We start from the raw sequence: 20,567 nt of genomic DNA, 5'->3' as shown, positions 1-20,567 counted from the left end.
ATAAAGTCAGTTTGTAAAACTCTGGACTTGTGAAAGTCTGGACTTGCGATGAACTGACATTGAACGTTTTAGCGGCTGTCAACATGAGAGAATTTCTTATATTTGACATGGAAGAATATTACCACACCAGTTTGTCGGATACAAACAGACAGCAAGCCTGATACAGAGAAATCACTGTGTTGCAGGAGGCTACACAAAGCTCTGTTAGTAGTAGAACAAGACTTTTGCGCCATTTTACAAAACGTTCGCCTCATTGGTGAGCTGTGCACATTAAAAACCTCAAGCACCTTCGGAGTCAAATCGGGGTATGTGCTGTCAGGGCTGAGCTCTCCTGCTAACTCATCGCGTGACATTTATCTGGTGGTCTCCACTATTCTGTGTGGCTGTGCCTGCCCCACTGACATCGTTCAATGGACTGTAGATAAGCAATAATCAAGCTGAGCGTCAGCTGGGATGAATGAGGGATACAATGTCAAAGTTCGTTGTGCTCTTCTCTGTGGCTGGAATCCCTTTAATCGTGCATCAAAGCACAAACTTATCTTACTGGACTGATAGCAGAGGATTTTTTCCAATTAACCAATAAAACGAGGCATTGTACTAAAAAGATTCCGGTTTATTCAGATCAACTACTAAAACGACCCTTTCGAACTTTCTTATAGAGACCAATGGGAATAGAGAAACGGGAGGAGGGTATGAGAGTGCCTGGTGCACTCAAATGTTTCGTGGAATTAAGGTAAACCTAAATATATGAAACTGTTCACAACTTCGATTTCATGAAAAGAAATGGTGGGCTGCGATGAGATTGCCTTTTGCATTCAACCGTTTAGTGGAAATACGATAAATCCGACAATACAAACGGCCTCAGCTCGTTCAGATCAACTAACCTCAACATGGTTTGCAAAAGTTGAGCTACTCTTACTTAAAAAAAAACAAAAAAAAAACACTTTGGTGGAGGGCAGTCGTTAAAGATAGTATTGTACTTATTGTGAAACCTAAATACATGAAACTGTTCACCAAAAAACTTTGCTGGATGAACGACAGAAAAAACGCGCCAAAGGATTGCGCGCGCACAAAGAGAGAAGGTGAAGAAGGGGGAAGGAAGGTGAAGGGGGGGATCCGAAAAAGAAGAGACCCCAGAGCATAGACGTTTATGCCCAGAGGGACCTGCGAGCAACTGACGCGTGACGCAGGGCTCTTCGGCTCGCGAGGCGGATAGTGTTACACAATGGCCGCCAGAACTGTTCCTTGGTTCCCCCCATCTCCGCGCGCACACCCAACGACAGGCCAGCACTGTTCGGGAGGCACAACACAGACGACAACACAATCGCTGACACTTGACAATGATATTAACAACATATGTTTGGCGCGTTTCTAGAGTTTGACCGTTTCAGTTTCCTTGGCAGCATAGTCAGCAAAGATGGAGGTACAGCTGAAGATGTTTGAAGCCGAATAAACAAAGCCAGGCTTGTATTCCACACCCTGTAACCTATCTGGAACTCCAAGGCTTTTATATATATATACACCAAGATCCGCATTTTTAAAACAAACGTAAAGTCAGTCCTTCTGTACGGCTCTGAGACATGGCGTGTGACAAACACCATCACCACCGCGATTCAGACATTCGTCAACAGATGTCTGCGCCACATCCTCAATATCAGATTACCCAAGAAGATCTGCAATACAGACCTGTGGGAGAGAACTAACCAAAATCCTGTTATAGTTCATAATTATACTATTTGTTTTCCTGTCCCTCGTATGCTGTCCATGTTTCGTTCTTGTTCTCAAGCACTAAGAGCATATGCTCCTTAGGAATGTGAGTATGCGCTTTACAAATTGTGCGTTTATTCATCTGATTATTATTATTCGAATTATTATACGCCCTCATTCATCCTTACAGTACTATTATCCAGCACTACACCATCATCGTGTGATAAACACAAAAATAACCATTTTTGAAATCCAATCCTTCTCGCACACAGTATTAAGTGCAAGAAGACATCAAAATATTATGTCTTTCGCGACAGATATGTCTGCTAGAGCTTTATATTTCATACATGACAACCTTTTTGTCATGAACTGTCCGTCTTTACCTCTGCTTTTGGCAAATAGGATGCAAGACAAAAGCATAAGTAAAGCCAGGTTAGTCTTGTTACAGCTTGCACATACTGTACGAGCTGAAAGAAGGAAAATGGGAATAGATTATTTCCAACAAACATATATATTTTCCTACAAACCAGTGTCAGTTGAATCTATTAACTATGTTCTCCCGGAAAACATTTTGCGGAATATGATAAATATTTTGTCATACCCTTTTATTAAAAGCTATCGGTCGGAGAGAGAGAGAGAGAGGGGGGGGGGTTAAAAAAATACTCCTGCTCCTGCAAATGGATTTCAAAATTTACGTCAGTTTAACTGGGGCAATACAAATAGAAAATTGAATAACAATTGTTTTATTAACTTCACCTTTTCTGTATTATAAATATTCCGCTGTACAGTTGACAGAAGACAGCATCAACATTTAACACAAAACTGACAGTGGTATAACATTATGAACTTTGCCACATAAGAGTGGCAAATTGGCAAGGTTGATAATTATCTTCATTAGGTAATATTTTAACACTGTCGCCAATTAGAAGCTTTTAAACTGTAACTGAAAAGAAACGAAAGTGTGCTAATTAAATTAAAGATTATACATTGATAACGCTACTGATTGGTTATCACTATGAAAAATCATTATGACAAGTTAATAAAAGTTTAATTGAACATGAGAGTAATGAATGTATTTTTTAAATGGACACAAAACTACTGAAGGCTTGCACATCACGAAATAATGAAAACATAAATGTATGAGTAGGTGTACAAATGTCACTTACTCCCACATGAACACTGTAATTAAATGTTATTTCGCCTGAAGTTTTCCAGTAATTAAAACATGTGGAATTCTTAAGTTAGTATAAAGTGAGTGTACACGAAATAATCTTTGCCTTATATTTTAATTAGTACAATTTGTTTCATTATTGATTTTCTATCTCTCGCATCTAAAAAAGAGGAGAACCAAGTTTGTAAGTACATAAGTTTGTATTTGCGTGAAACATTTTTAAAATGTCATATTATATATCACAAGAACTGATGAGATTCTCAAAGCAAGGTTGCATTAACTCCAGTCCATGAGGGTGCATTTCCTTTTGTCCGGGGATTGCTGGAAATCAACCTCCATGGGGACAGCGCCGCCATCTGTCTCACTGGTCACACAGTGCAGCCTGTCCTTGATGGCCCTCAGCTCCTGCATACAAAGTGCATAAATGTAAGACAGTCTTGAAACGATAATGGCGTGTGCTTCCATCTCATGGATTAGAAACATTTTCACAAACAATGTAAACACCATTTTAACACTGACTAACTTTTTTATTTGCGATTAAAAAAATGAATACATAAATAATTAGTAATGCACGCTCAGAAATGAAGCAAAAAGGAAATATAGCTGAACAATTAAAATACAAACACTTAAAAATACAGTATGTGTGCGTGTGTGTGTGTGTGTGCGCGCGTGTGCTCAATGTATATACATGTTGTGTATTAAACTTTAACGAATATACCAAAATATTGTAAAGCGCTCCGCGTTTAACAGGATCAAACTGATTTCAAACATTATCGCAAAAATACAAACAGAAAAAAACTTACATCATCGAGCTCGTTTACACGATTTTTAAGTCTCTTCACTAATCTCCTGGACTTGCACTTCCCCGGAGACATTGAAACACGGATCTGTCCCTGTACATGCTGCACACAGATGATGTACAAAACACTTAACGATGACTTGTACAATATGGTGAGATGTCTAAGTAACTTAAAATAAACAAAGTTAAGCAGTATCTTAGTCTAAACTACAGTACCCAGCAAGTAAAAGCTGTATGAAGTGCTCTTACTACAACACGTCTTGAAGATGACATCGCACGAGCACCAGAGTCGTTTGTAAATGTCCTGTCGAGTTTATATAGGTGGTTTAGTGGAAAAACGATAAATGTTCATAACTAAACTCACGGCATTGGTTTCAACGCTAAAGGTATAAACAGTAAAATAACAGTTTAGTCTACTTAAGATAAGCTGTATATTAAATGGAATTAAGAAGAGTTGTATATTAAATGGTGCTTTCATGGCTAAAACAACTCACCAGAATAGTTGACATCTTGTAAAATGAAATGTTTTGCAAATAGAACTCCTTAGGATAAAGCAGCTCGTGATTTGCTTATATAGTCAGTTTGTAAAACTCTGGACTTGGGAAAGTCTGGACTTGAGAATGCACATTAGCCGCTTTTGGGGGTAAAACAGCCTAGCACATTAACCACTTTTATTGGGTAAAACAGCCTAGCACATTAACCACTTTTATTGGGTAAAACAGCCTAGCACATTAACCACTTTTATTGGGTAAAACAGCCTAGCACATTAACCACTTTTATTGGGTAAAACAGCCTAGCACATTAACCACTTTTTTTGGGTAAAACAGCCTAGCACATTAACCACTTTTTTTGGGTAAAACAGCCTAGCACATTAGCCGCTGTTCGCACATTAATCGCTCTTTGGGTAAAACAGCCTAGCACATTTGCCGCTGTTCGCACATTAATCGCTGTTTGGGTAAACCAACCCCGCACATTAACCACTTTTTTTGGGTAAAACAGCCCAGCACTTTAGCCTCTGTTCGCACATTAATCGCTGTTTGGGTAAAACAACCCGCACATTGGCACTTTGCGTGTGAAACTGCACGCACAATAACAGGTTTGATAGAACGTGTTTGCGGTTGGCGAAGCTGTTGTACACCCAGTGAACTCCGCCATTTTACAAACATCAACGGCTTGCTTTCTGTGAAATGCACAGTCATAGCTAGGAATATAAAACATATTCTTTCAGCCTGTTTCCGTTCATTATCAATTTTTTTTTTTTTTACTTTTTAAACAAAAATGCATTGGTGTAGTTTTCAGCAAAGTGGCAGTCCTAATGAAGAAATCCACCCGATTAGTATCTTGCATTATTAGAAAACGGCTTAGGCTTGTATGAGTAGAATATGACGAAATGAACTGACTCCACCTGTTTTCTGTAGTTATAACAATAATAAAACGACTGATTATTTCCTCTTGTTGTACTTCATGAATATTTTATTTATTAAATTTAGAACTTGTTCACAATGAAATGTACAGCAAGTAGATAGTCCACCCTGTATTGTCCGTGTGTATTGTACTTGTTTTCTTGTATAATGTCTTTTGTTTTAATTTGCTATTTTTTTACATTTTAAAAATAACTGTTATAGTGTAGTTTCAGCGAGTTTGCCACATTATAAAAATAAATTCCATGCGTTAAAAAGAAAAAGTCTGGACTTGACCGCTGAGTCACCACGCGATGACAAAATCGTGTCAAAAAGCGGCTGTAACTTTTTACACAAACCGTCGTGTCTTTTTAAGATGAATTATAAGTTGACTGGGATTATGTATAAACATTGTGTCGTTTTTTTAACTTGAAACTGTTTTCTACAATTTTTTCAAACCATTTTTTAAAATGTACTTTATTCTTTACTTTGTTGCAATTCTTTTAGTGTGTTTTCTTTTCCTTTTTAATGTTTCTTGCTACTGAATAACAGTAGTGTATTTTAAGAGTGGATACTATTTTAATGAAATAAAATCCACTCGACTAGTGTCTCCCGCTAACAGCAAATGGCTTGAGCCCGTTTTCGTAGAACATGTTGCAATAATCAACTTTTCCAACGTCTTTGTAGTTTAAAATGTTCTGTTTAGCTGCGCATGCGCGAGTGAGGTCATTCCATGGATGGTGTATATAAGCACAGTGTGCGTGTATCGAGAGGAGCGCCGTTTGGAATTCTGAAATACATCATGAAGTGTTTTGTCTTTTTCTGTAATTGTTCGTTTTCTTGGTGGATCTGTTAAGTCTCCAGTGCTGTCGCTACAAGTGTGTATCATTGAAGTCGCTTATCATTACTATAATTCATCCATTGAAAGTCGACAGTGTAGTCAACAAACAAATCTGTGACCTGCAAGAACTGTGCAAAAATATCAAAAGCCAATAACTATCCTGTTCTGGTTGTAACACAGGAATCTAACTCATTTTTACCATCGGTTTTTAGTGAAGCCGAATTTAACACTTGTGGCAATGATATGTTTGCTGGATGAACGACAGAAAAAAACGCGCCAAAGGATTGCGCGCGCAAAAAGAGAGAAGGTGAAGAAGGGGGGAGGAAGGTGAAGGGGGGATCGAAAAAAGAAGAGACCCCAGAGCATAGACGTTTATGCCCAGAGGGACCTGCGAGCAACTGACGCGTGACGCAGGGCTCTTCGGCTCGCGAGGCGGATAGTGTTACACAATGGCCGCCAGAACTGTTCCTTGGTTCCCCCCATCCCTGCGCGCACACCCAACGACAGGCCAGCACTGTTCGGGAGGCACAACACAGACGACAACACAATCGCTGACACTTGACAATGATATTAACAACATATGTTTGGCGCGTTTCTAGAGTTTGACCGTTTCAGTTTCCTTGGCAGCATAGTCAGCAAAGATAGAGGTACAGCTGAAGATGTATGAAGCCGAATAAACAAAGCCAGGCTTGCATTCCACACCCTGTAACCTATCTGGAACTCAAAGGCTTTTATATATATACACCAAGATCCGCATTTTTAAAACAAACGTAAAGTCAGTCCTTCTGTACGGCTCTGAGACATGGCGTGTGACAAACACCATCACCACCGCGATTCAGACATTCGTCAACAGATGTCTGCGCCACATCCTCAATATCAGATTACCCAAGAAGATCTGCAATACAGACCTGTGGGAGAGAACTAACCAAAATCCTGTTATAGTTCATAATTATACTATTTGTTTTCCTGTCCCTCGTATGCTGTCCATGTTTCGTTCTTGTTCTCAAGCACTAAGAGCATATGCTCCTTAGGAATGTGAGTATGCGCTTTACAAATTGTGCGTTTATTCATCTGATTATTATTATTCGAATTATTATACGCCCTCATTCATTCTTACAGTACTATTATCCAGCACTACACCATCATCGTGTGATAAACACAAAAATAACCATTTTTGAAATCCAATCCTTCTCGCACACAGTATTAAGTGCAAGAAGACATCAAAATATGATGTCTTTCGCGACAGATATGTCTGCTAGAGCTTTATATTTCATACATGACAACCTTCTTGGCATGAACTGTCCGTCTTTACCTCTGGTTGTCGCTTTTGGCAAATAGGATGCAAGACAAAAGCATAAGTAAAGCCAGGTTAGTCTTGTTACAGCTTGCACATACTGTACGAGCTGAAAGAAGGAAAATGGGAATAGATTATTTCCAACAAACATATATATTTTCCTACAAACCAATGTCAGTTGAATCTATTAACTATGTTCTCCCGGAAAACATTTTGCGGAATATGATAAATATTTTGTCATACCCTTTTATTAAAAGCTATCGGTCGGAGAGAGAGAGAGAGAGGGGGGGGGGTTAAAAAAATATTCCTGCTCCTGCAAATGGATTTCAAAATTTACATCAGTTTAACTGGGGCATTCATGCGGAGCAGGCCACTGGGAAGGGAAGCAAGTACGTAAGACGATATTTGTAGAGACTGTGCAGTTCTTACCCTTGTCAGGAAAGTACCATTTAAAAATGTTAGATTTGGATGTTTCGTCCTTCCTTTCTTATATATGTAGAGTGCCGGTAGTCCAACGCTTGTTAGGCAGAAAATGCTGATGCACGCGAGAATAGTGCTGATGCATGTAAAAGACCGCGAAAAGGGACCCACCCGAGAGGTATAAAAGGGCAGAGCTGAGACGCAAGGACAGGGGAGGAAACTGCGAAGAGAAGGCGCGAGACAAGCGACGCAGCCGTGGCTGTTGATCTAGCCTGCATTAAAGAGTTGTGCAACTGATGACAGGTTTGAGTGCTGGACTGTTGTGGTCACTGTTCAACCCCCCTCACCACTCGGTTACATATAAAACAGTATTTAAAATCAAATCGGAATGTGATTAATCCAGAATGTTTGGTGATGGCAGAGAACTGAAATGAAGTCCACAGCCTATGTCAGTTATAAGGGGAAGGAATTGGTGTTTACGCCGAGTCAACAACTAAGGCTATATCACGGCAAGGCAGCCAGCCCTGTAAACAGATGCCACAGAGATAAAAAAGGTCAAAAATTTTTGTGATGAATGTTTAATTTAGTTAGGGGAAAAAAATCTTCTAAGTATTTGTTTCCTGCTTCAAACTGGCATCCATTTTATTATTTTTTTTAGAACTCTGCAGTAAAGATACAATAGATGGCTTAAATTGATAATTACTATCATGAAATCATGTCCTAAGGAACAAATTAACAAAATAAATGTGCACAATAAACCAAAACAAGTGCCAAGTAATTATTTTTTATTTTATACATTAGAACACAATTTTAAATTTTAGTTTCCATCATATTTCAACTCTTGTGGCTCATATTCATGACATGCTTTTGAATACCCATAACAATATCTCGCATGACCTGACATGGCCATAGATGTGAAACACTGGCAGTGCAAACTGCAGACGTGCAAAGTCAATAATACTGTCTTTCTGAATAAAGGTAATAAAGTAAGAAGAATCACAATGTAATCATGAGTGAAGAACATAACCCAATATCAAATAAAAAAAATTCCTTTTGTATATATATTACAGGTACTAATCACAGGTTAAATATTGATGCACAGAAAATACACAAACCTTTTAATGTGCTTCAAGTACACAAGCAATGTCACACATGACAGTCAATCTTTGATTATTGCTTTCCATCAGTATACCCAAGCCTACAGACAAAAAAGCTGTGAAAATCAAACTAATATCAAACACATTACCTTAGCAAATTCTTAAATATTCGATTTTACTCAAACGCCTTAAAAAACCTACTAAATAAATACCTTTCCCCATGTTAAGACTGAAAAGAGCTGCAGAAATTTATGTCAGCACGCACAGCCAAAATCTGCCGTTTTATTCAGCTTGTTGGTTTGTGATTTGGACCTTATATTATCTCCAGGATGGAAGTTGCTGCAGTCTTGAGAAGTGAACATGCACACAGTTAAAACATTTTATTTCAATATTACTATGCAAGTTTGTACATGGAAGTGTTTAATTTGCTAGTGTATTCCATTAGATTAATACCTGGTAAAGCACCTGTTATAAACAGCACATGACACTTCTATTTACCAAGCAGCCCACAATTTTGAGTGATCTTACCCCTTCTCCTTTTTTTTTGTAGTAATGCATGGCTAGAAAGTTATATCCACCTCAGTTTGCAAAGGTTCTTTCAAACCTTTTTCTGATGATTTTTTTGGCACCAAAGTTGGCATTAAAGGACAGAATATGATAACGGCAAATAAAAAATTGTAACATAAAATATGTTATTTGAAGGCTCAAATCATGTGCAGAATTTTCACAAATAATAATGCAAACAGAAATGGAATAAAATTAATGAATGTGAAAAAGCTTTTCAACAGCTGTTCAAAAGTGAAAATAAGAGTTTTTTTTATTTCATGGTCCATGCAGGCTGCTCCATTTTCTAGCTCTTTATTAATGTGATACACATGGCTCGTCTCATACCAATGCCCCATGAACATACCGGATGAGTCAGTAATCAGTGATCTATATAAACTCTGCACCTCAAAATAGCAAAAATTTTTTGCATTTACATGTACTAAAATTCTTTAAAAGAAAATATTCATGGATTTTCATGTTTTATGAATGAAATAGTCATTCAGCTCTGTTGCGCCTCTCAGCACAGTATTTAAAATCAATGACTACAAACTAACATGTCTTGTATTTAAACAATCTCGTAGCTACAGACCAGTGGGTTCGACCCCGAGCATGATGCTGCACAGCGTTATCACCTAGCTAGCTCGTGCTGACGGCCAGTCACTCGCTGTTGCCGCGACCCTACAGTGACCTAGCTACACTTTGACCTCGTCGTGTTTTCAAGAGAAACTAGACTTTCAAACATCGCCTCCATGGCTCAGCTCCAAAAACCCTGTCGAATCGGAGATGATGTCTCAGACATCGAGACACCGGCTCTTCTCGTGTGCTTGGATCGCTTAGAAGCCAACATCCGAAAGATGCAGACGACGATGTCACAAAACTATCCTGGGGTGGCCGTGCGGCCTCACGCCAAGACACACAAGAGCCCCGGCATAGCGCGGCTACAGGTACGCACGAGCAGTGAAATACGTGTAGTATATTGTTTAAAACAAATACGATTCATTTAAAATGATCATACACACGCGTGCAAGAAATAAAATCACTCAGACCCGCACGCATTCGCCGAGATATAGGCGAACATCTGTGAACTACGTTTTACTAGCGGAGCGATATGCACTGTTTAACCGCAGAATCCTACGCACGTTCGAAAGATACGTGGAAAGTGTTTAAATGTTTACAAACTTTCGTCATCTGTTTTGCAGCTTCGATGAATAATAAAGTAAAGCTCAGACCTAAATACATTGAGAATTTTAATGAGGGGACATCAAATAGCCATGAGATCTAGCCGCCTAGGCATCAAAGTTAGTCACTATATACTAGCTGACCTATTAGACTTGTGGGCGTGACCTCTGGGTTACGGTCCTTTGATGGATGCATGTGCGCGTAAGATGTAGTAGAATCGCTTTCAAGCTTTGGGGAAAGAGTACGATCTGAAACCCAAAAGCAAAATGTCCCTAAAATTTACAGCATAAAGGATTCAGTAAATAAATAAGCAAATAGACAGACATCGATTTCTTTTGTCACATATTGCAGTAAAAGATAATTAACTGATAAGATATAGTGCGGGTATATCTCAGAAACATATAATAGTCATCGTCTGGATGCACATGCGGAGAACAAGCATATTGTTGTATTTAGATATGGAGTAGCATATGTGCTGAAGGACAGTCCATACTTGGATGCTGTCATAAGTCTAATGAATGCAGATCGAGTATCTTTTAGACAAAACCGAATTTCAGAAGGCAGCACCACTGAGCAATTAAGTGGACCGCGAACAGAAGACATTGACGTGTACTAAGGTATACTTGCAGGCATACCGATAACCTTATTCAGAAACAAGATTAAATAACTAATATGACACTTACCTGTGTGCAGGTGAGGGAGGGAGCTGTCGGCGTGTGTTGTCAGACGGTCACCGAGGCGGAAGCCATGGTGGAAAGAGGTGTGAACGACGTCTTTGTGTCAAACGAGGTTAATGCTGATGTTTGCACTTACTTTTTATGTAGTTTTTTTAAATAGTTGTGCTGAGTTTAATAGTTTAAGTTCCGTAACCAGGTTTGTCATATACCACCAGCCTGGAAACGCCTTTAAATTACCAACAAGAAGAAAACATATCGTTCTCATCTTGCCTTATAAATCGACCAACAGAGACTTAGCAGACAGCGTTAAATACCCCATTGAATATCTTTCTTGAAAACTGTTCTCTTGCTCGCACGATATGCCATTCCTGTCCTGGTTTAGTCTCGCGCTTGTACGTATTCGTGAACAGATGGTCTCAAAGTCGAAACTCAGACGCCTGGGCTCGCTGGCGAAGACGGCCAAAATCTCGCTTGCCGTGGACAGTTGCGAGAATCTGCGAGACGTCAGCGACGTTGCCTCTGATATGGGTGTCAACATCGACATCGTCGTTGAGCTCAGTGTTGGAGGATTCAGGTGAGAACCGCTTGGATCTCTGATCTTACCAGAGGGATTGTTCAGGTTGAAGGAGGGGCGTGTCTCGTGCATGTCTCCGACTACTGTTTTTTTTAACACAGCTTATCTATATATTCAGATATATATCAGTGTATCAGTTGTGAGTGATTGATTGATAGATTGATTCTGCTTTGTTGATATCGTCTTTAATTGTTATCTTCATAAAGGTGTGGTGTCGAGTCTGCAGACAGTGTTTGTGGAACTAGCTCGCCAGCAAGCGTCTCCCAGGGGTAACGTTTAAAGGCATTCACGCTTACAACGGGGTGAGGAGATGTCATAGTCATCTTTTCTTTTTTTTTCTCTTCTGCTTGCCTTGAACAGCATTAGGTAGCATCATTCCACACCTTACTAAACTATGACATGAAATACTTATGACGCGTATAGGAAGTCGGGTAATCAGACTTAAAGACATTGAGACCCATATATCCAACTAAACCAAATTGAACCATAGAATTGGCTTTATTGATATAATACACGTGAAACTATTCACCTGTGCACTTGACAATTACAAGCTGTTGACAACAATTACCATATAGATGTGACTATATTCACCTGCACACTTCAAAATAAGGACTTGTAATCTTGGCAATGTTAGCATGTACATCTAACCAATTTAGTACACCTGGCAATGATTATGGATACACTTGACCATATTAAACAGTTTACTTGACAATGCTGACATGTACACGTTATAATATTAGCCTGAGTCGAATGGGATTATCGCGGGAGACAACACTATCAACTAGAAAAGTTCTAGTCCATGAAACCGCCTACATTAACCGAAGCATTTTGTTATCAATGACTATCGATGTATCATTGTTATCAATGGATAAAGTGTTGCTGCATTGTCGTTCTTAAGTTTACATTCTGACAGGGTGAAGCCAGCATCCGGGTCAGCAGCAGAACGCAGCAGCGGCGTGAAGTTGGTGGTAGACAAAGTACGCCAAGTAGATTATATTTGTAGTTCCTCGACGTAAGTCACGTGACAAAGACGTACAGTTGACCGTGTTGACTCTCTTCACAGATATCGGGCATAGATCCTTCTAGTTTTCTGTAATGCAGAGTCAACTGGCTCTAATGTAAAGGTGAAGGTTGTTCCCCTGACCTTTCAGGTCTTAGAGTGTGAAGTGTGATAGAGACCTCGCTTTTCTCGGGGCAAGCTGCCTTACCTTGCCCAACCATCTAAGGAGTCATGCAGTACCCACACAGAAGGCCGGCTACACTTCTTTGAATTCAGATATTGTTAATTATTAGATTAATTTTTAGTTAATTTTTAGAGTTATCTCTCGAAGTTCCGTTTAAAATAAAATTATATCAGATCCTTATTCCTAACAACAACACATACATGTAGAAACTCGCGTTATTCCTACATCTTTATAAACTTTATACTGCGCAGGCCCTGTCTGGAGCTGGAATCAAATGCGACTACGTCACAGGTGCAGGGACGGGTACCTTCTGCTACGAGGCTGGCAGCAAGGTGTTCACTGAAATACAGCCTGTATCCTTAATTGATAACACAGTCTGACCCACACACATAAATGATGTTCTGACGGATGGCCGGCCAGTGCACCTCATAGCAGGCCAACATCCTAATCCTGCGTGTGAATACTTTCAGCGAGCAAAACAACAAACAGAAAAATTCTGTGGGAATTCTACTTAATATTATTAAGTGTCAATTTGTCAAGGTAAACAACTGCTAAAATGAAAGTTGAGTTAATGTTTCAAGAGTTATCTCCCATTTATGGCTTTTGCCTTTTCCCACCTTTCCTTACCGATTCGTTATATTCGTAAAGATTTGCCTGCAACACGTAAGACAACCGCCTTAACTTTTCAAAGGGATCCTATGCTGTGATGGACGCCGATTACAGACGTAATCTAGCAGAAGATGGAGAGTTTATTTCAGAGTTTTCAACAGAGCCTATTCGTCCTCTCTACTGTTCCAAAGTACACCGGAAGATGGAACTAGAGTGGTTCTGGATGCTGGCATGAAAGCCTGAGCATGGACTCCGGTGTACCGTGGTAAGTTCAGAAGAAATCTCACAAAAGAAACTGTCCTGCAAAGCCAGATCATCAGTCTATACATTCATGACTGCAAAAAGAGTCTGAAAATCCATGTTTAAACAAACGTGGGCAAGTTAACTGTTCACATAAAAGATAATACCATAAAGCAATTAACTTGAACATTTCTGCATGTAAAAGAGCATTATCATTATCATTATTTTAACTGTTTTATTTCATCACTTTAAAGAGTCAGATAACTATGATATGGGGCTTTTTACAGCTTTCAGACTACCAGAATTGACGTACTATTGTGGTGGGGACAACCATGGTATTGTCTCGCCACAGGTGAACTAAAGCTGGGGACCAAAGTGTGGCTTATCCCGGGTCACTGTGACCCAACAATCAACCTGTATGATTGGATTGTAGGAATCAGAAAGGGAAAAGTAGAATGTGTCTGGTCTATCAGTGGCAGGGGTCCAGGGTTGTGATGCTATTTGCCTCTGCAATAACACCTCAAGAGATTTTATTTTGATGCTAGTTTGTCAAGATTTATTATAAGCAGTATAATTTCTTGACTATATAACACAGTTGGTTATGTTCTTACATTGTGTTTTATTGCCTCAATTATTCGAAGCTAATACTTTAATGCTGGCCAAATCTTAGTTAAGGGAATGTTGTGTCCACTGCATCCTTTCCTCTTATTGCAAGATCACATTATTATTTTATTGGTGTTTTCATCTTTGCTGCACTATTTATACTCATAAATGATGCTTTTTGTTGCTCATTTTGGAATATACTTTGGACTATGACAAGCAGCTTTTTTTTCATTTGTCAAGATTTTACCTAGTATTTTTAAATGCATACCAGTAACATATGTTTCTTCAGAACACAAGAAATAAACCAGTAGCTTTCTAATGTGCCTTCCTGCATTTAATTCACAAGTAAATGTTTTGGCAGAAAAGTTGTATCCTAATGCTGGACAACTGCACTGTCAATAAGATTTTAGGAAACACTTTGTGGAAATAACGTCTGCTTCACCTTATGAACACCAAATGCATAACAATTTTGAATCATTAACAACAGTTTGTACCTGTGATATTCACTAATCTGTGACACAAGCATCATGAATGTAAGAAAAACCAATTTCTATAACAGTCAGTTAAAACAGACTTTGGAAAAAAATCTTAAATGGCGAAAAGCTATTGACAGAACAATGGCAATTATCGTGAAGGAGTGGATGCTGATGATGGCCGAACACGCTGCTGGCTGCTTTGGGGCTGTCTACTTTTTCTGCTGAGGATGGCAGGCGCCGTTTGGTTGGTCCACGTTGGACTTGCCTGGCCCTTTGGCCAAATCCTAGACATTGCAGAGATTCTGTGATGTAACGTTGTGCTGGAGAAACGCAGAGAAGAACCAGCAACTTGGCATCACCCCCTGCAAATGATATTCATGCATACTATTAAACATAATTTAATGATGATGACTGTCTGATATTTGCTACTTTCATGGTTCACTCAAACAGGTGTAATTCATAAAAAGCACATCTAGTCTGTGGATGAGCACAAAATTCTGAGCTGTAAACACCATTTACAGAAGCGCCAAATACAAAACTTCCAGTGAATGAGACCTTGGGACTCATTCTATGATGAAGACAGATGAAGCATTTCCAATATTCTTATAAATAAAAATAATCAGGATTAAAAAATTGTATTGTTGTCCATAGTCTCCGCAGTATGCAATAATTGTGGCTGGATATGCTTATGGAGAACCTACCAATAGAATCCTGCAAGAAATGCGTCAGTCGACTGTTTCTGTAAGGAACATGTCCTCTATGTTCTGATAATGCTCCCAGCACATCTGCCAAAGCTGACAGACTTTTGTTGATGTATGATGCTTCTCTCAGTGCCACTCCCTTTACCCCAGACATTCCTGAAAGTAGAAACATCCAAAGAAAATTTTCCAGCTGCTGGTCATTCTTTCTCTATGCTACAATTAGTTCTACTGGCCTCTTTTCCCCAAAGTCTTTGCTACGGCTACGAGTTTTGAGCAGGATCTATATGCTTACTATACATAGCACACCCACACACAAGACACATATTCATGAACACCTACACATTCACACAATGTAAAACCCTGCAAGATACAGACCTACACACTCGCTTCCTGCCAGGTCTACCAGCTGAAGTTTGGTGCGAACAGTTGGGGCAGGTGCTGGTGGAGTCGGTGGTACTGCTGCCTGTATCTGTTCACCAGACCATGACTGGGCATGTGTGAGTGTTGAACGTGTTTTCTTGACAGCAGCACCTTCACAGAAAATATACTGACACTTAAAATTAAAACTTCAACAAGCAGGCTTCAGAAATACTCAATACACTTAGAGTTACAATAAGGTCTCATTTTGTCACACATATAAATGTATGACTAGGTTTCACCCTGGAGGGAGACAGAAGTGGCAGCGGAGAAAGCATTTATGATCTCTGGTTAGTTCATTGCAGGGCTAATCTGTTTATGTTTGGTGGTAGAGAATGAAATAATAATATATGTTCTGCATGACTCTGGTTAGTTCATTGCAGGGCTAATCTGTTTATGTTTGGTGGTAGAGAATGAAATAATAATATATGTTCTGCATGACAGAGTAATGTGTTGGTTTTACGCACACACACACATTATTAGAAACTGATGGAATAAATTTACAAACAATTAACTTACTAACATCATACCTTCAGTGTTCAGTACCTCTGTTGATGTACTTTGCGGAAGGGAAAAAAAGCTTGGTGCCTTTGAGATAACAGTCAATGTTACAACAAGGTGAGAGCGACTGGAATGTTCGTGAACCATGGTTGCTGTTTCACGGCGTGTGCGAAGTCCATGCTGAACAAGACTCATGACTTCATAGACTGTGTCCACTGGTCTTTACACAAAAACACCATTTTATTTTTTAAATTGACATTAATGGCCACTTTAGTTCAATACTGCATAAAGTTTTAAAGTGAGTTATGCAGTCTATTGAGGTCTTCAGCATTTAACAGACTTTCAGATAAATTTTGATTGAGATCATTGATTCATTGGTATAGTGAAATTCTGATCATCTTATTTCTTATTTCTGTTTTTTTGTGGCCTTTTCGCCACAAGGCAGTACTGATGCACATTGAGTAAAAGGTGTAGATCTGTGCACTAGTAACATGAAAACTGTTTCAAAATATATCTTCCCATGCTACATGTCTTTTGAAAAAAAAAACATGAAATGAGGACTTACTTAGTATCACATTAAATTAGGACTTAATTAGTATCACTACAACACAAGCAGTTATACAAACTTGCACATGACTGTTGGGAAATTGACACCCCCATCACCACTAGCAACAACATCATGCTTTGCGTTAGGATCTTTGCTGAGAAGATCCCGGATGTCATTGTTGTAGACTTCCACCACAGACACTTCAACTGCATGTGTGCCTGGAGCTTTCTCTTCAATGAGTCTGTTAACAACAAATGCAATTGTATTTGAGGAAAAGAACATAAATCTCTTAAGTCATATACAAAATATACTTTTTGAAATTTTTCACACTATATTCCATTACTTTAAAAGGAACAGCTGGGTTTTTTTTTCGAATTCTCAAGTTTTGTTGGGAAAAGGTGTTTACAGGGTGTATGATCAGGGTGTGATGCTATATTTACACATATAACATAATATATACTCCTTACACAATTACACAAACATAAACTCACCACATCATAACACTACCCATAAAAAATTTTGCTATATTACATGCGTTTTCTGCATCCATTTACCTAAAGAGTTCCCGTGAAGCTCGGGGAATAACTCCCTCGTCTGGGTGTGGCTCTTTAGAAGGGTTATAATCGTCATTGCGATGAGATCCAAGCATTGTGTGTGTCTTGCCACTGCCTGTCTGACCATAAGCCATGATGCAGATGTTATAACCATCCAACAATGAAGTAAGCATAGGTTGCACTTCATCAAAGACTGCCTCTTGTTTTTCTCCTGGGTTGTATACCCTGAAAAAAAAAAGTTCCGATGAGCTCTGTAAGCTTTCAATATTCTGTAGGCTACTTGTCCGTCTCAACTCACATGCATGTGTATGTGTATAAAAGAGAGAGAGCATATTTTATTTGTCCTTTTGAGCAAATAAACTCCCAACAGGCATAAATAAATAATAAACTATTTCTTTACCTTTCAAATTCAAACACTTTATTTTGTTTATGGGTTCGAACACACAGATTTTCCTGTAACACAGTAACAAGCATTAAGGCACAGTTTTAAAAAAAAATTACTGTCAAAGGTTTAAAAAGATAATTACAAGTTTTTTTTTCAGTTTATTAATTATTTTCAACTTCATTTTATTGTAAACTTTATGGTAATTTGTATAATCTTAATAATCACCACTGCATGGATTGGTCTGTTCAATAAAAGGTGTGTCCACACATATATATATATCTGCATGATGTATTTGTGTATATATATTATAATATATGCATCATGTATACGCAGACTGTAAATATATATGTGCATGAATACATTTTTAAAAAAAATAAATTCTAAATTTGGTGAATTATGTTTTCTGGAGAAAATGATACAAATGCTTTTAAAAATTAACATAAAATCAGTGTATTTCAATTTAGAGAGCTTACACACTTACATCATCCACTGGATGAACAACCACTTCTGACTTACTGCCTTGTCTGGAAATGAAAGATGAAATTAAAGTCAACATCACTATGTCATTTATAGCTCAAAAACTTAATTTTTTTTCACTTGTTTAATGACAGATAGATGGACAGAATGCAAAAAAAAAAAATTGCTTACCTTCCCAATGTAGCGAGGTCCTCTGTTCCACAGTCAAACTCCATTAGCGGTCTCAACCTGCAATGAACTCTAATATTACCCCGGAGTTCCTGAAACATGATTAGACTCATTTACTATGGAAGCAAACTAAAATATCATTTTTATGAGTACACCACAGAAAGCATTCTCAGGAATTTCCAATAAAAAATATGCTCTGTATACTTGTAAATGCTGCAACAAAGTCTGACTAGATTATGACATTTTCAACTAAATTTTTCTACCATATCCCCAAAATATTCTGAAAAAAATAACAAATGCATGAAAAACATATTTTAATGCAACAAAGTGAACTACCTTTAGGCATAATTATTTCTTTAGACATAATTTTAATAACATGCAAGGTTTTTTAACAGACAAGGAGTTTTGTTTCAGAAAATTTTTTAACTATGTGGATTTTTAAAGCAATTTTCTGACCATGAGTGCATTGTGCAAGTCTTGTCGGCGTTTCTTTTTCTCTGCCATGGCGATCTGTCATGTCAGACAATGCAAGCTGCAGCTGAGCAACTTGATCTGCTAATGCTGAGGACAAATGATTTATCTTAAGAGTCTGCTTTTGTCTGGCTGTGCAGCAAAACTTAATTCTTTAAAAAAGATGACGATTAGTTCTTTAAGACAAAAACACACACAAAGTAAATGAAGACTGGAGAAAGAAAGGGGAGTGAGAGTTGGCAACGGGTTAGTAAGAATTAAGACCAAAGATTAAAAACACTGACATAGACAAGCAGACAGATTGTACCTTTAACCTGTATCAAAAAGGGCACAGAAATACACAGAAAGTGTATTTTTATCAAGAAAACTGACTGAAATTTAAATTTTATTTTACTTCCTTCATTCCATGTTTACTCTCTTACCTGTGATGTTGAAAGACTGGGACTGCACCATGCTTTTATGGTGCTGTGCCACAGTGCTTGCACGCTGCAGAGTCCGGGACACCTGGCGAGGAAACTCTAAGGCAAGACCACGGATGTTGGACAGCTCACTTTTCATAATCTAAGGAAAGGAAACAAGGCAGAAAATTTTCACTTAAGTCAATTCCTGCATCTCTGTCTCTCTCTTTGTAATTTTTTCCTGTCATTCCATCCAGTTTCACAATACCTGGATTTGCTTTTGAAGTTGAGAGGCCTGATGAAAGATGCTTGCGTAGAAGGCAGCATATCTGTCACTTGCATCTTCAGCTGCATTGATTTCAGTACGGCTTGCCTGTAGTTGACTTCTAAGTTGTGCCAGCTTTAGGTACAGCATAGCATTATCTGTCTCCAAGCCAGCAATTCTTTCATCCCTGTTCTAGAATGTCCATAATTTATATATGTAACATATATTGAAAGAGGCTGTTTAACAATCTAAAAAAAACATTGTGACTCGTAATAATGCTCGTAAAATGGTTCACAAAGAGGTAGAGAATTATTTTATCAGCAGAATTTCCCATACCATAAAATTCCTGTTAAGGTTGATCGTGCATATATGTTGTTTTGCAAAGGGCTCATATGTGCAAAACACACACACACACACACACACACACAAATATAGGTATGTATATGCACATGCAAAGACATACGATTATTATCTATAGAGGTATATATATATCCGAGTGCCTGAGTTTTGTCTTACCCGGAGCTGTCTTTCTAATTCCTTGCACTTTCCTGCAAAAAATTCTGTTCTGTCGATTCCAAGAGGCATTGTTATTTTGATTTAGGTTGTTCTTCGGAAATATTTGTATGCTGCTTCAATCAGCTCGCTTTGAAATGAATAACGTCGCCATTGGCATCCCAACAACAGGGGGGACCAGTCAAATTGAGCTAATGGAGTTAATTCCCTTTATTGCTTGAAATGTGCAGAGTTGCTTCCCACTATTGCAGTGATCGAGAGGTTCGGGTTCAGATCTCGTATTGGGACTATTTTTGTATGTGACACTTGTTCCAGGGCTAGACATCGAGCTCACATTGTAAAAATGTTCGACC

The 20,567-nt window shown here is 38.5% G+C and overlaps 2 protein-coding genes across 2 annotated transcripts; one reads left to right on the top strand and one right to left on the bottom strand.

Annotated features, from left to right (window-relative positions):
- Positions 1–9,705: 9,705 nt before the first annotated feature.
- Positions 9,706–14,660, top strand: LOC112566078 (D-threonine aldolase-like). Its single transcript, XM_025242023.1, is given in 10 exon segments — positions 9,706–10,219; positions 11,148–11,243; positions 11,542–11,705; positions 12,619–12,682; positions 13,096–13,242; positions 13,581–13,649; positions 13,651–13,686; positions 13,688–13,735; positions 13,995–14,085; positions 14,088–14,660. Coding segments are annotated over 10 exon segments (1,056 nt in total). The 5' UTR covers positions 9,706–10,024; the 3' UTR covers positions 14,234–14,660.
- On the bottom strand, positions 14,654–20,453 carry LOC112566888 (kinesin-like protein KIF25). The gene is given in 14 exon segments (XM_025243306.1): positions 14,654–15,179; positions 15,519–15,674; positions 15,894–16,049; positions 16,466–16,656; positions 17,063–17,224; positions 17,538–17,762; positions 17,938–17,990; positions 18,404–18,446; positions 18,571–18,659; positions 19,024–19,059; positions 19,061–19,128; positions 19,461–19,599; positions 19,705–19,893; positions 20,218–20,453. Coding segments are annotated over 14 exon segments (1,851 nt in total). The 5' UTR covers positions 20,287–20,453; the 3' UTR covers positions 14,654–14,904.
- Between the last annotated feature and the right edge of the window lie 114 nt (positions 20,454–20,567).

Source organism: Pomacea canaliculata, linkage group LG6 (assembly GCF_003073045.1).
Source record: "Pomacea canaliculata isolate SZHN2017 linkage group LG6, ASM307304v1, whole genome shotgun sequence".
Classification (NCBI taxonomy): Eukaryota; Metazoa; Mollusca; class Gastropoda; order Architaenioglossa; family Ampullariidae; genus Pomacea; species Pomacea canaliculata.
The sequence above is the reverse complement of the archived record's forward strand: the minus strand, read 5'-3'. Positions and strand labels throughout refer to the sequence as shown.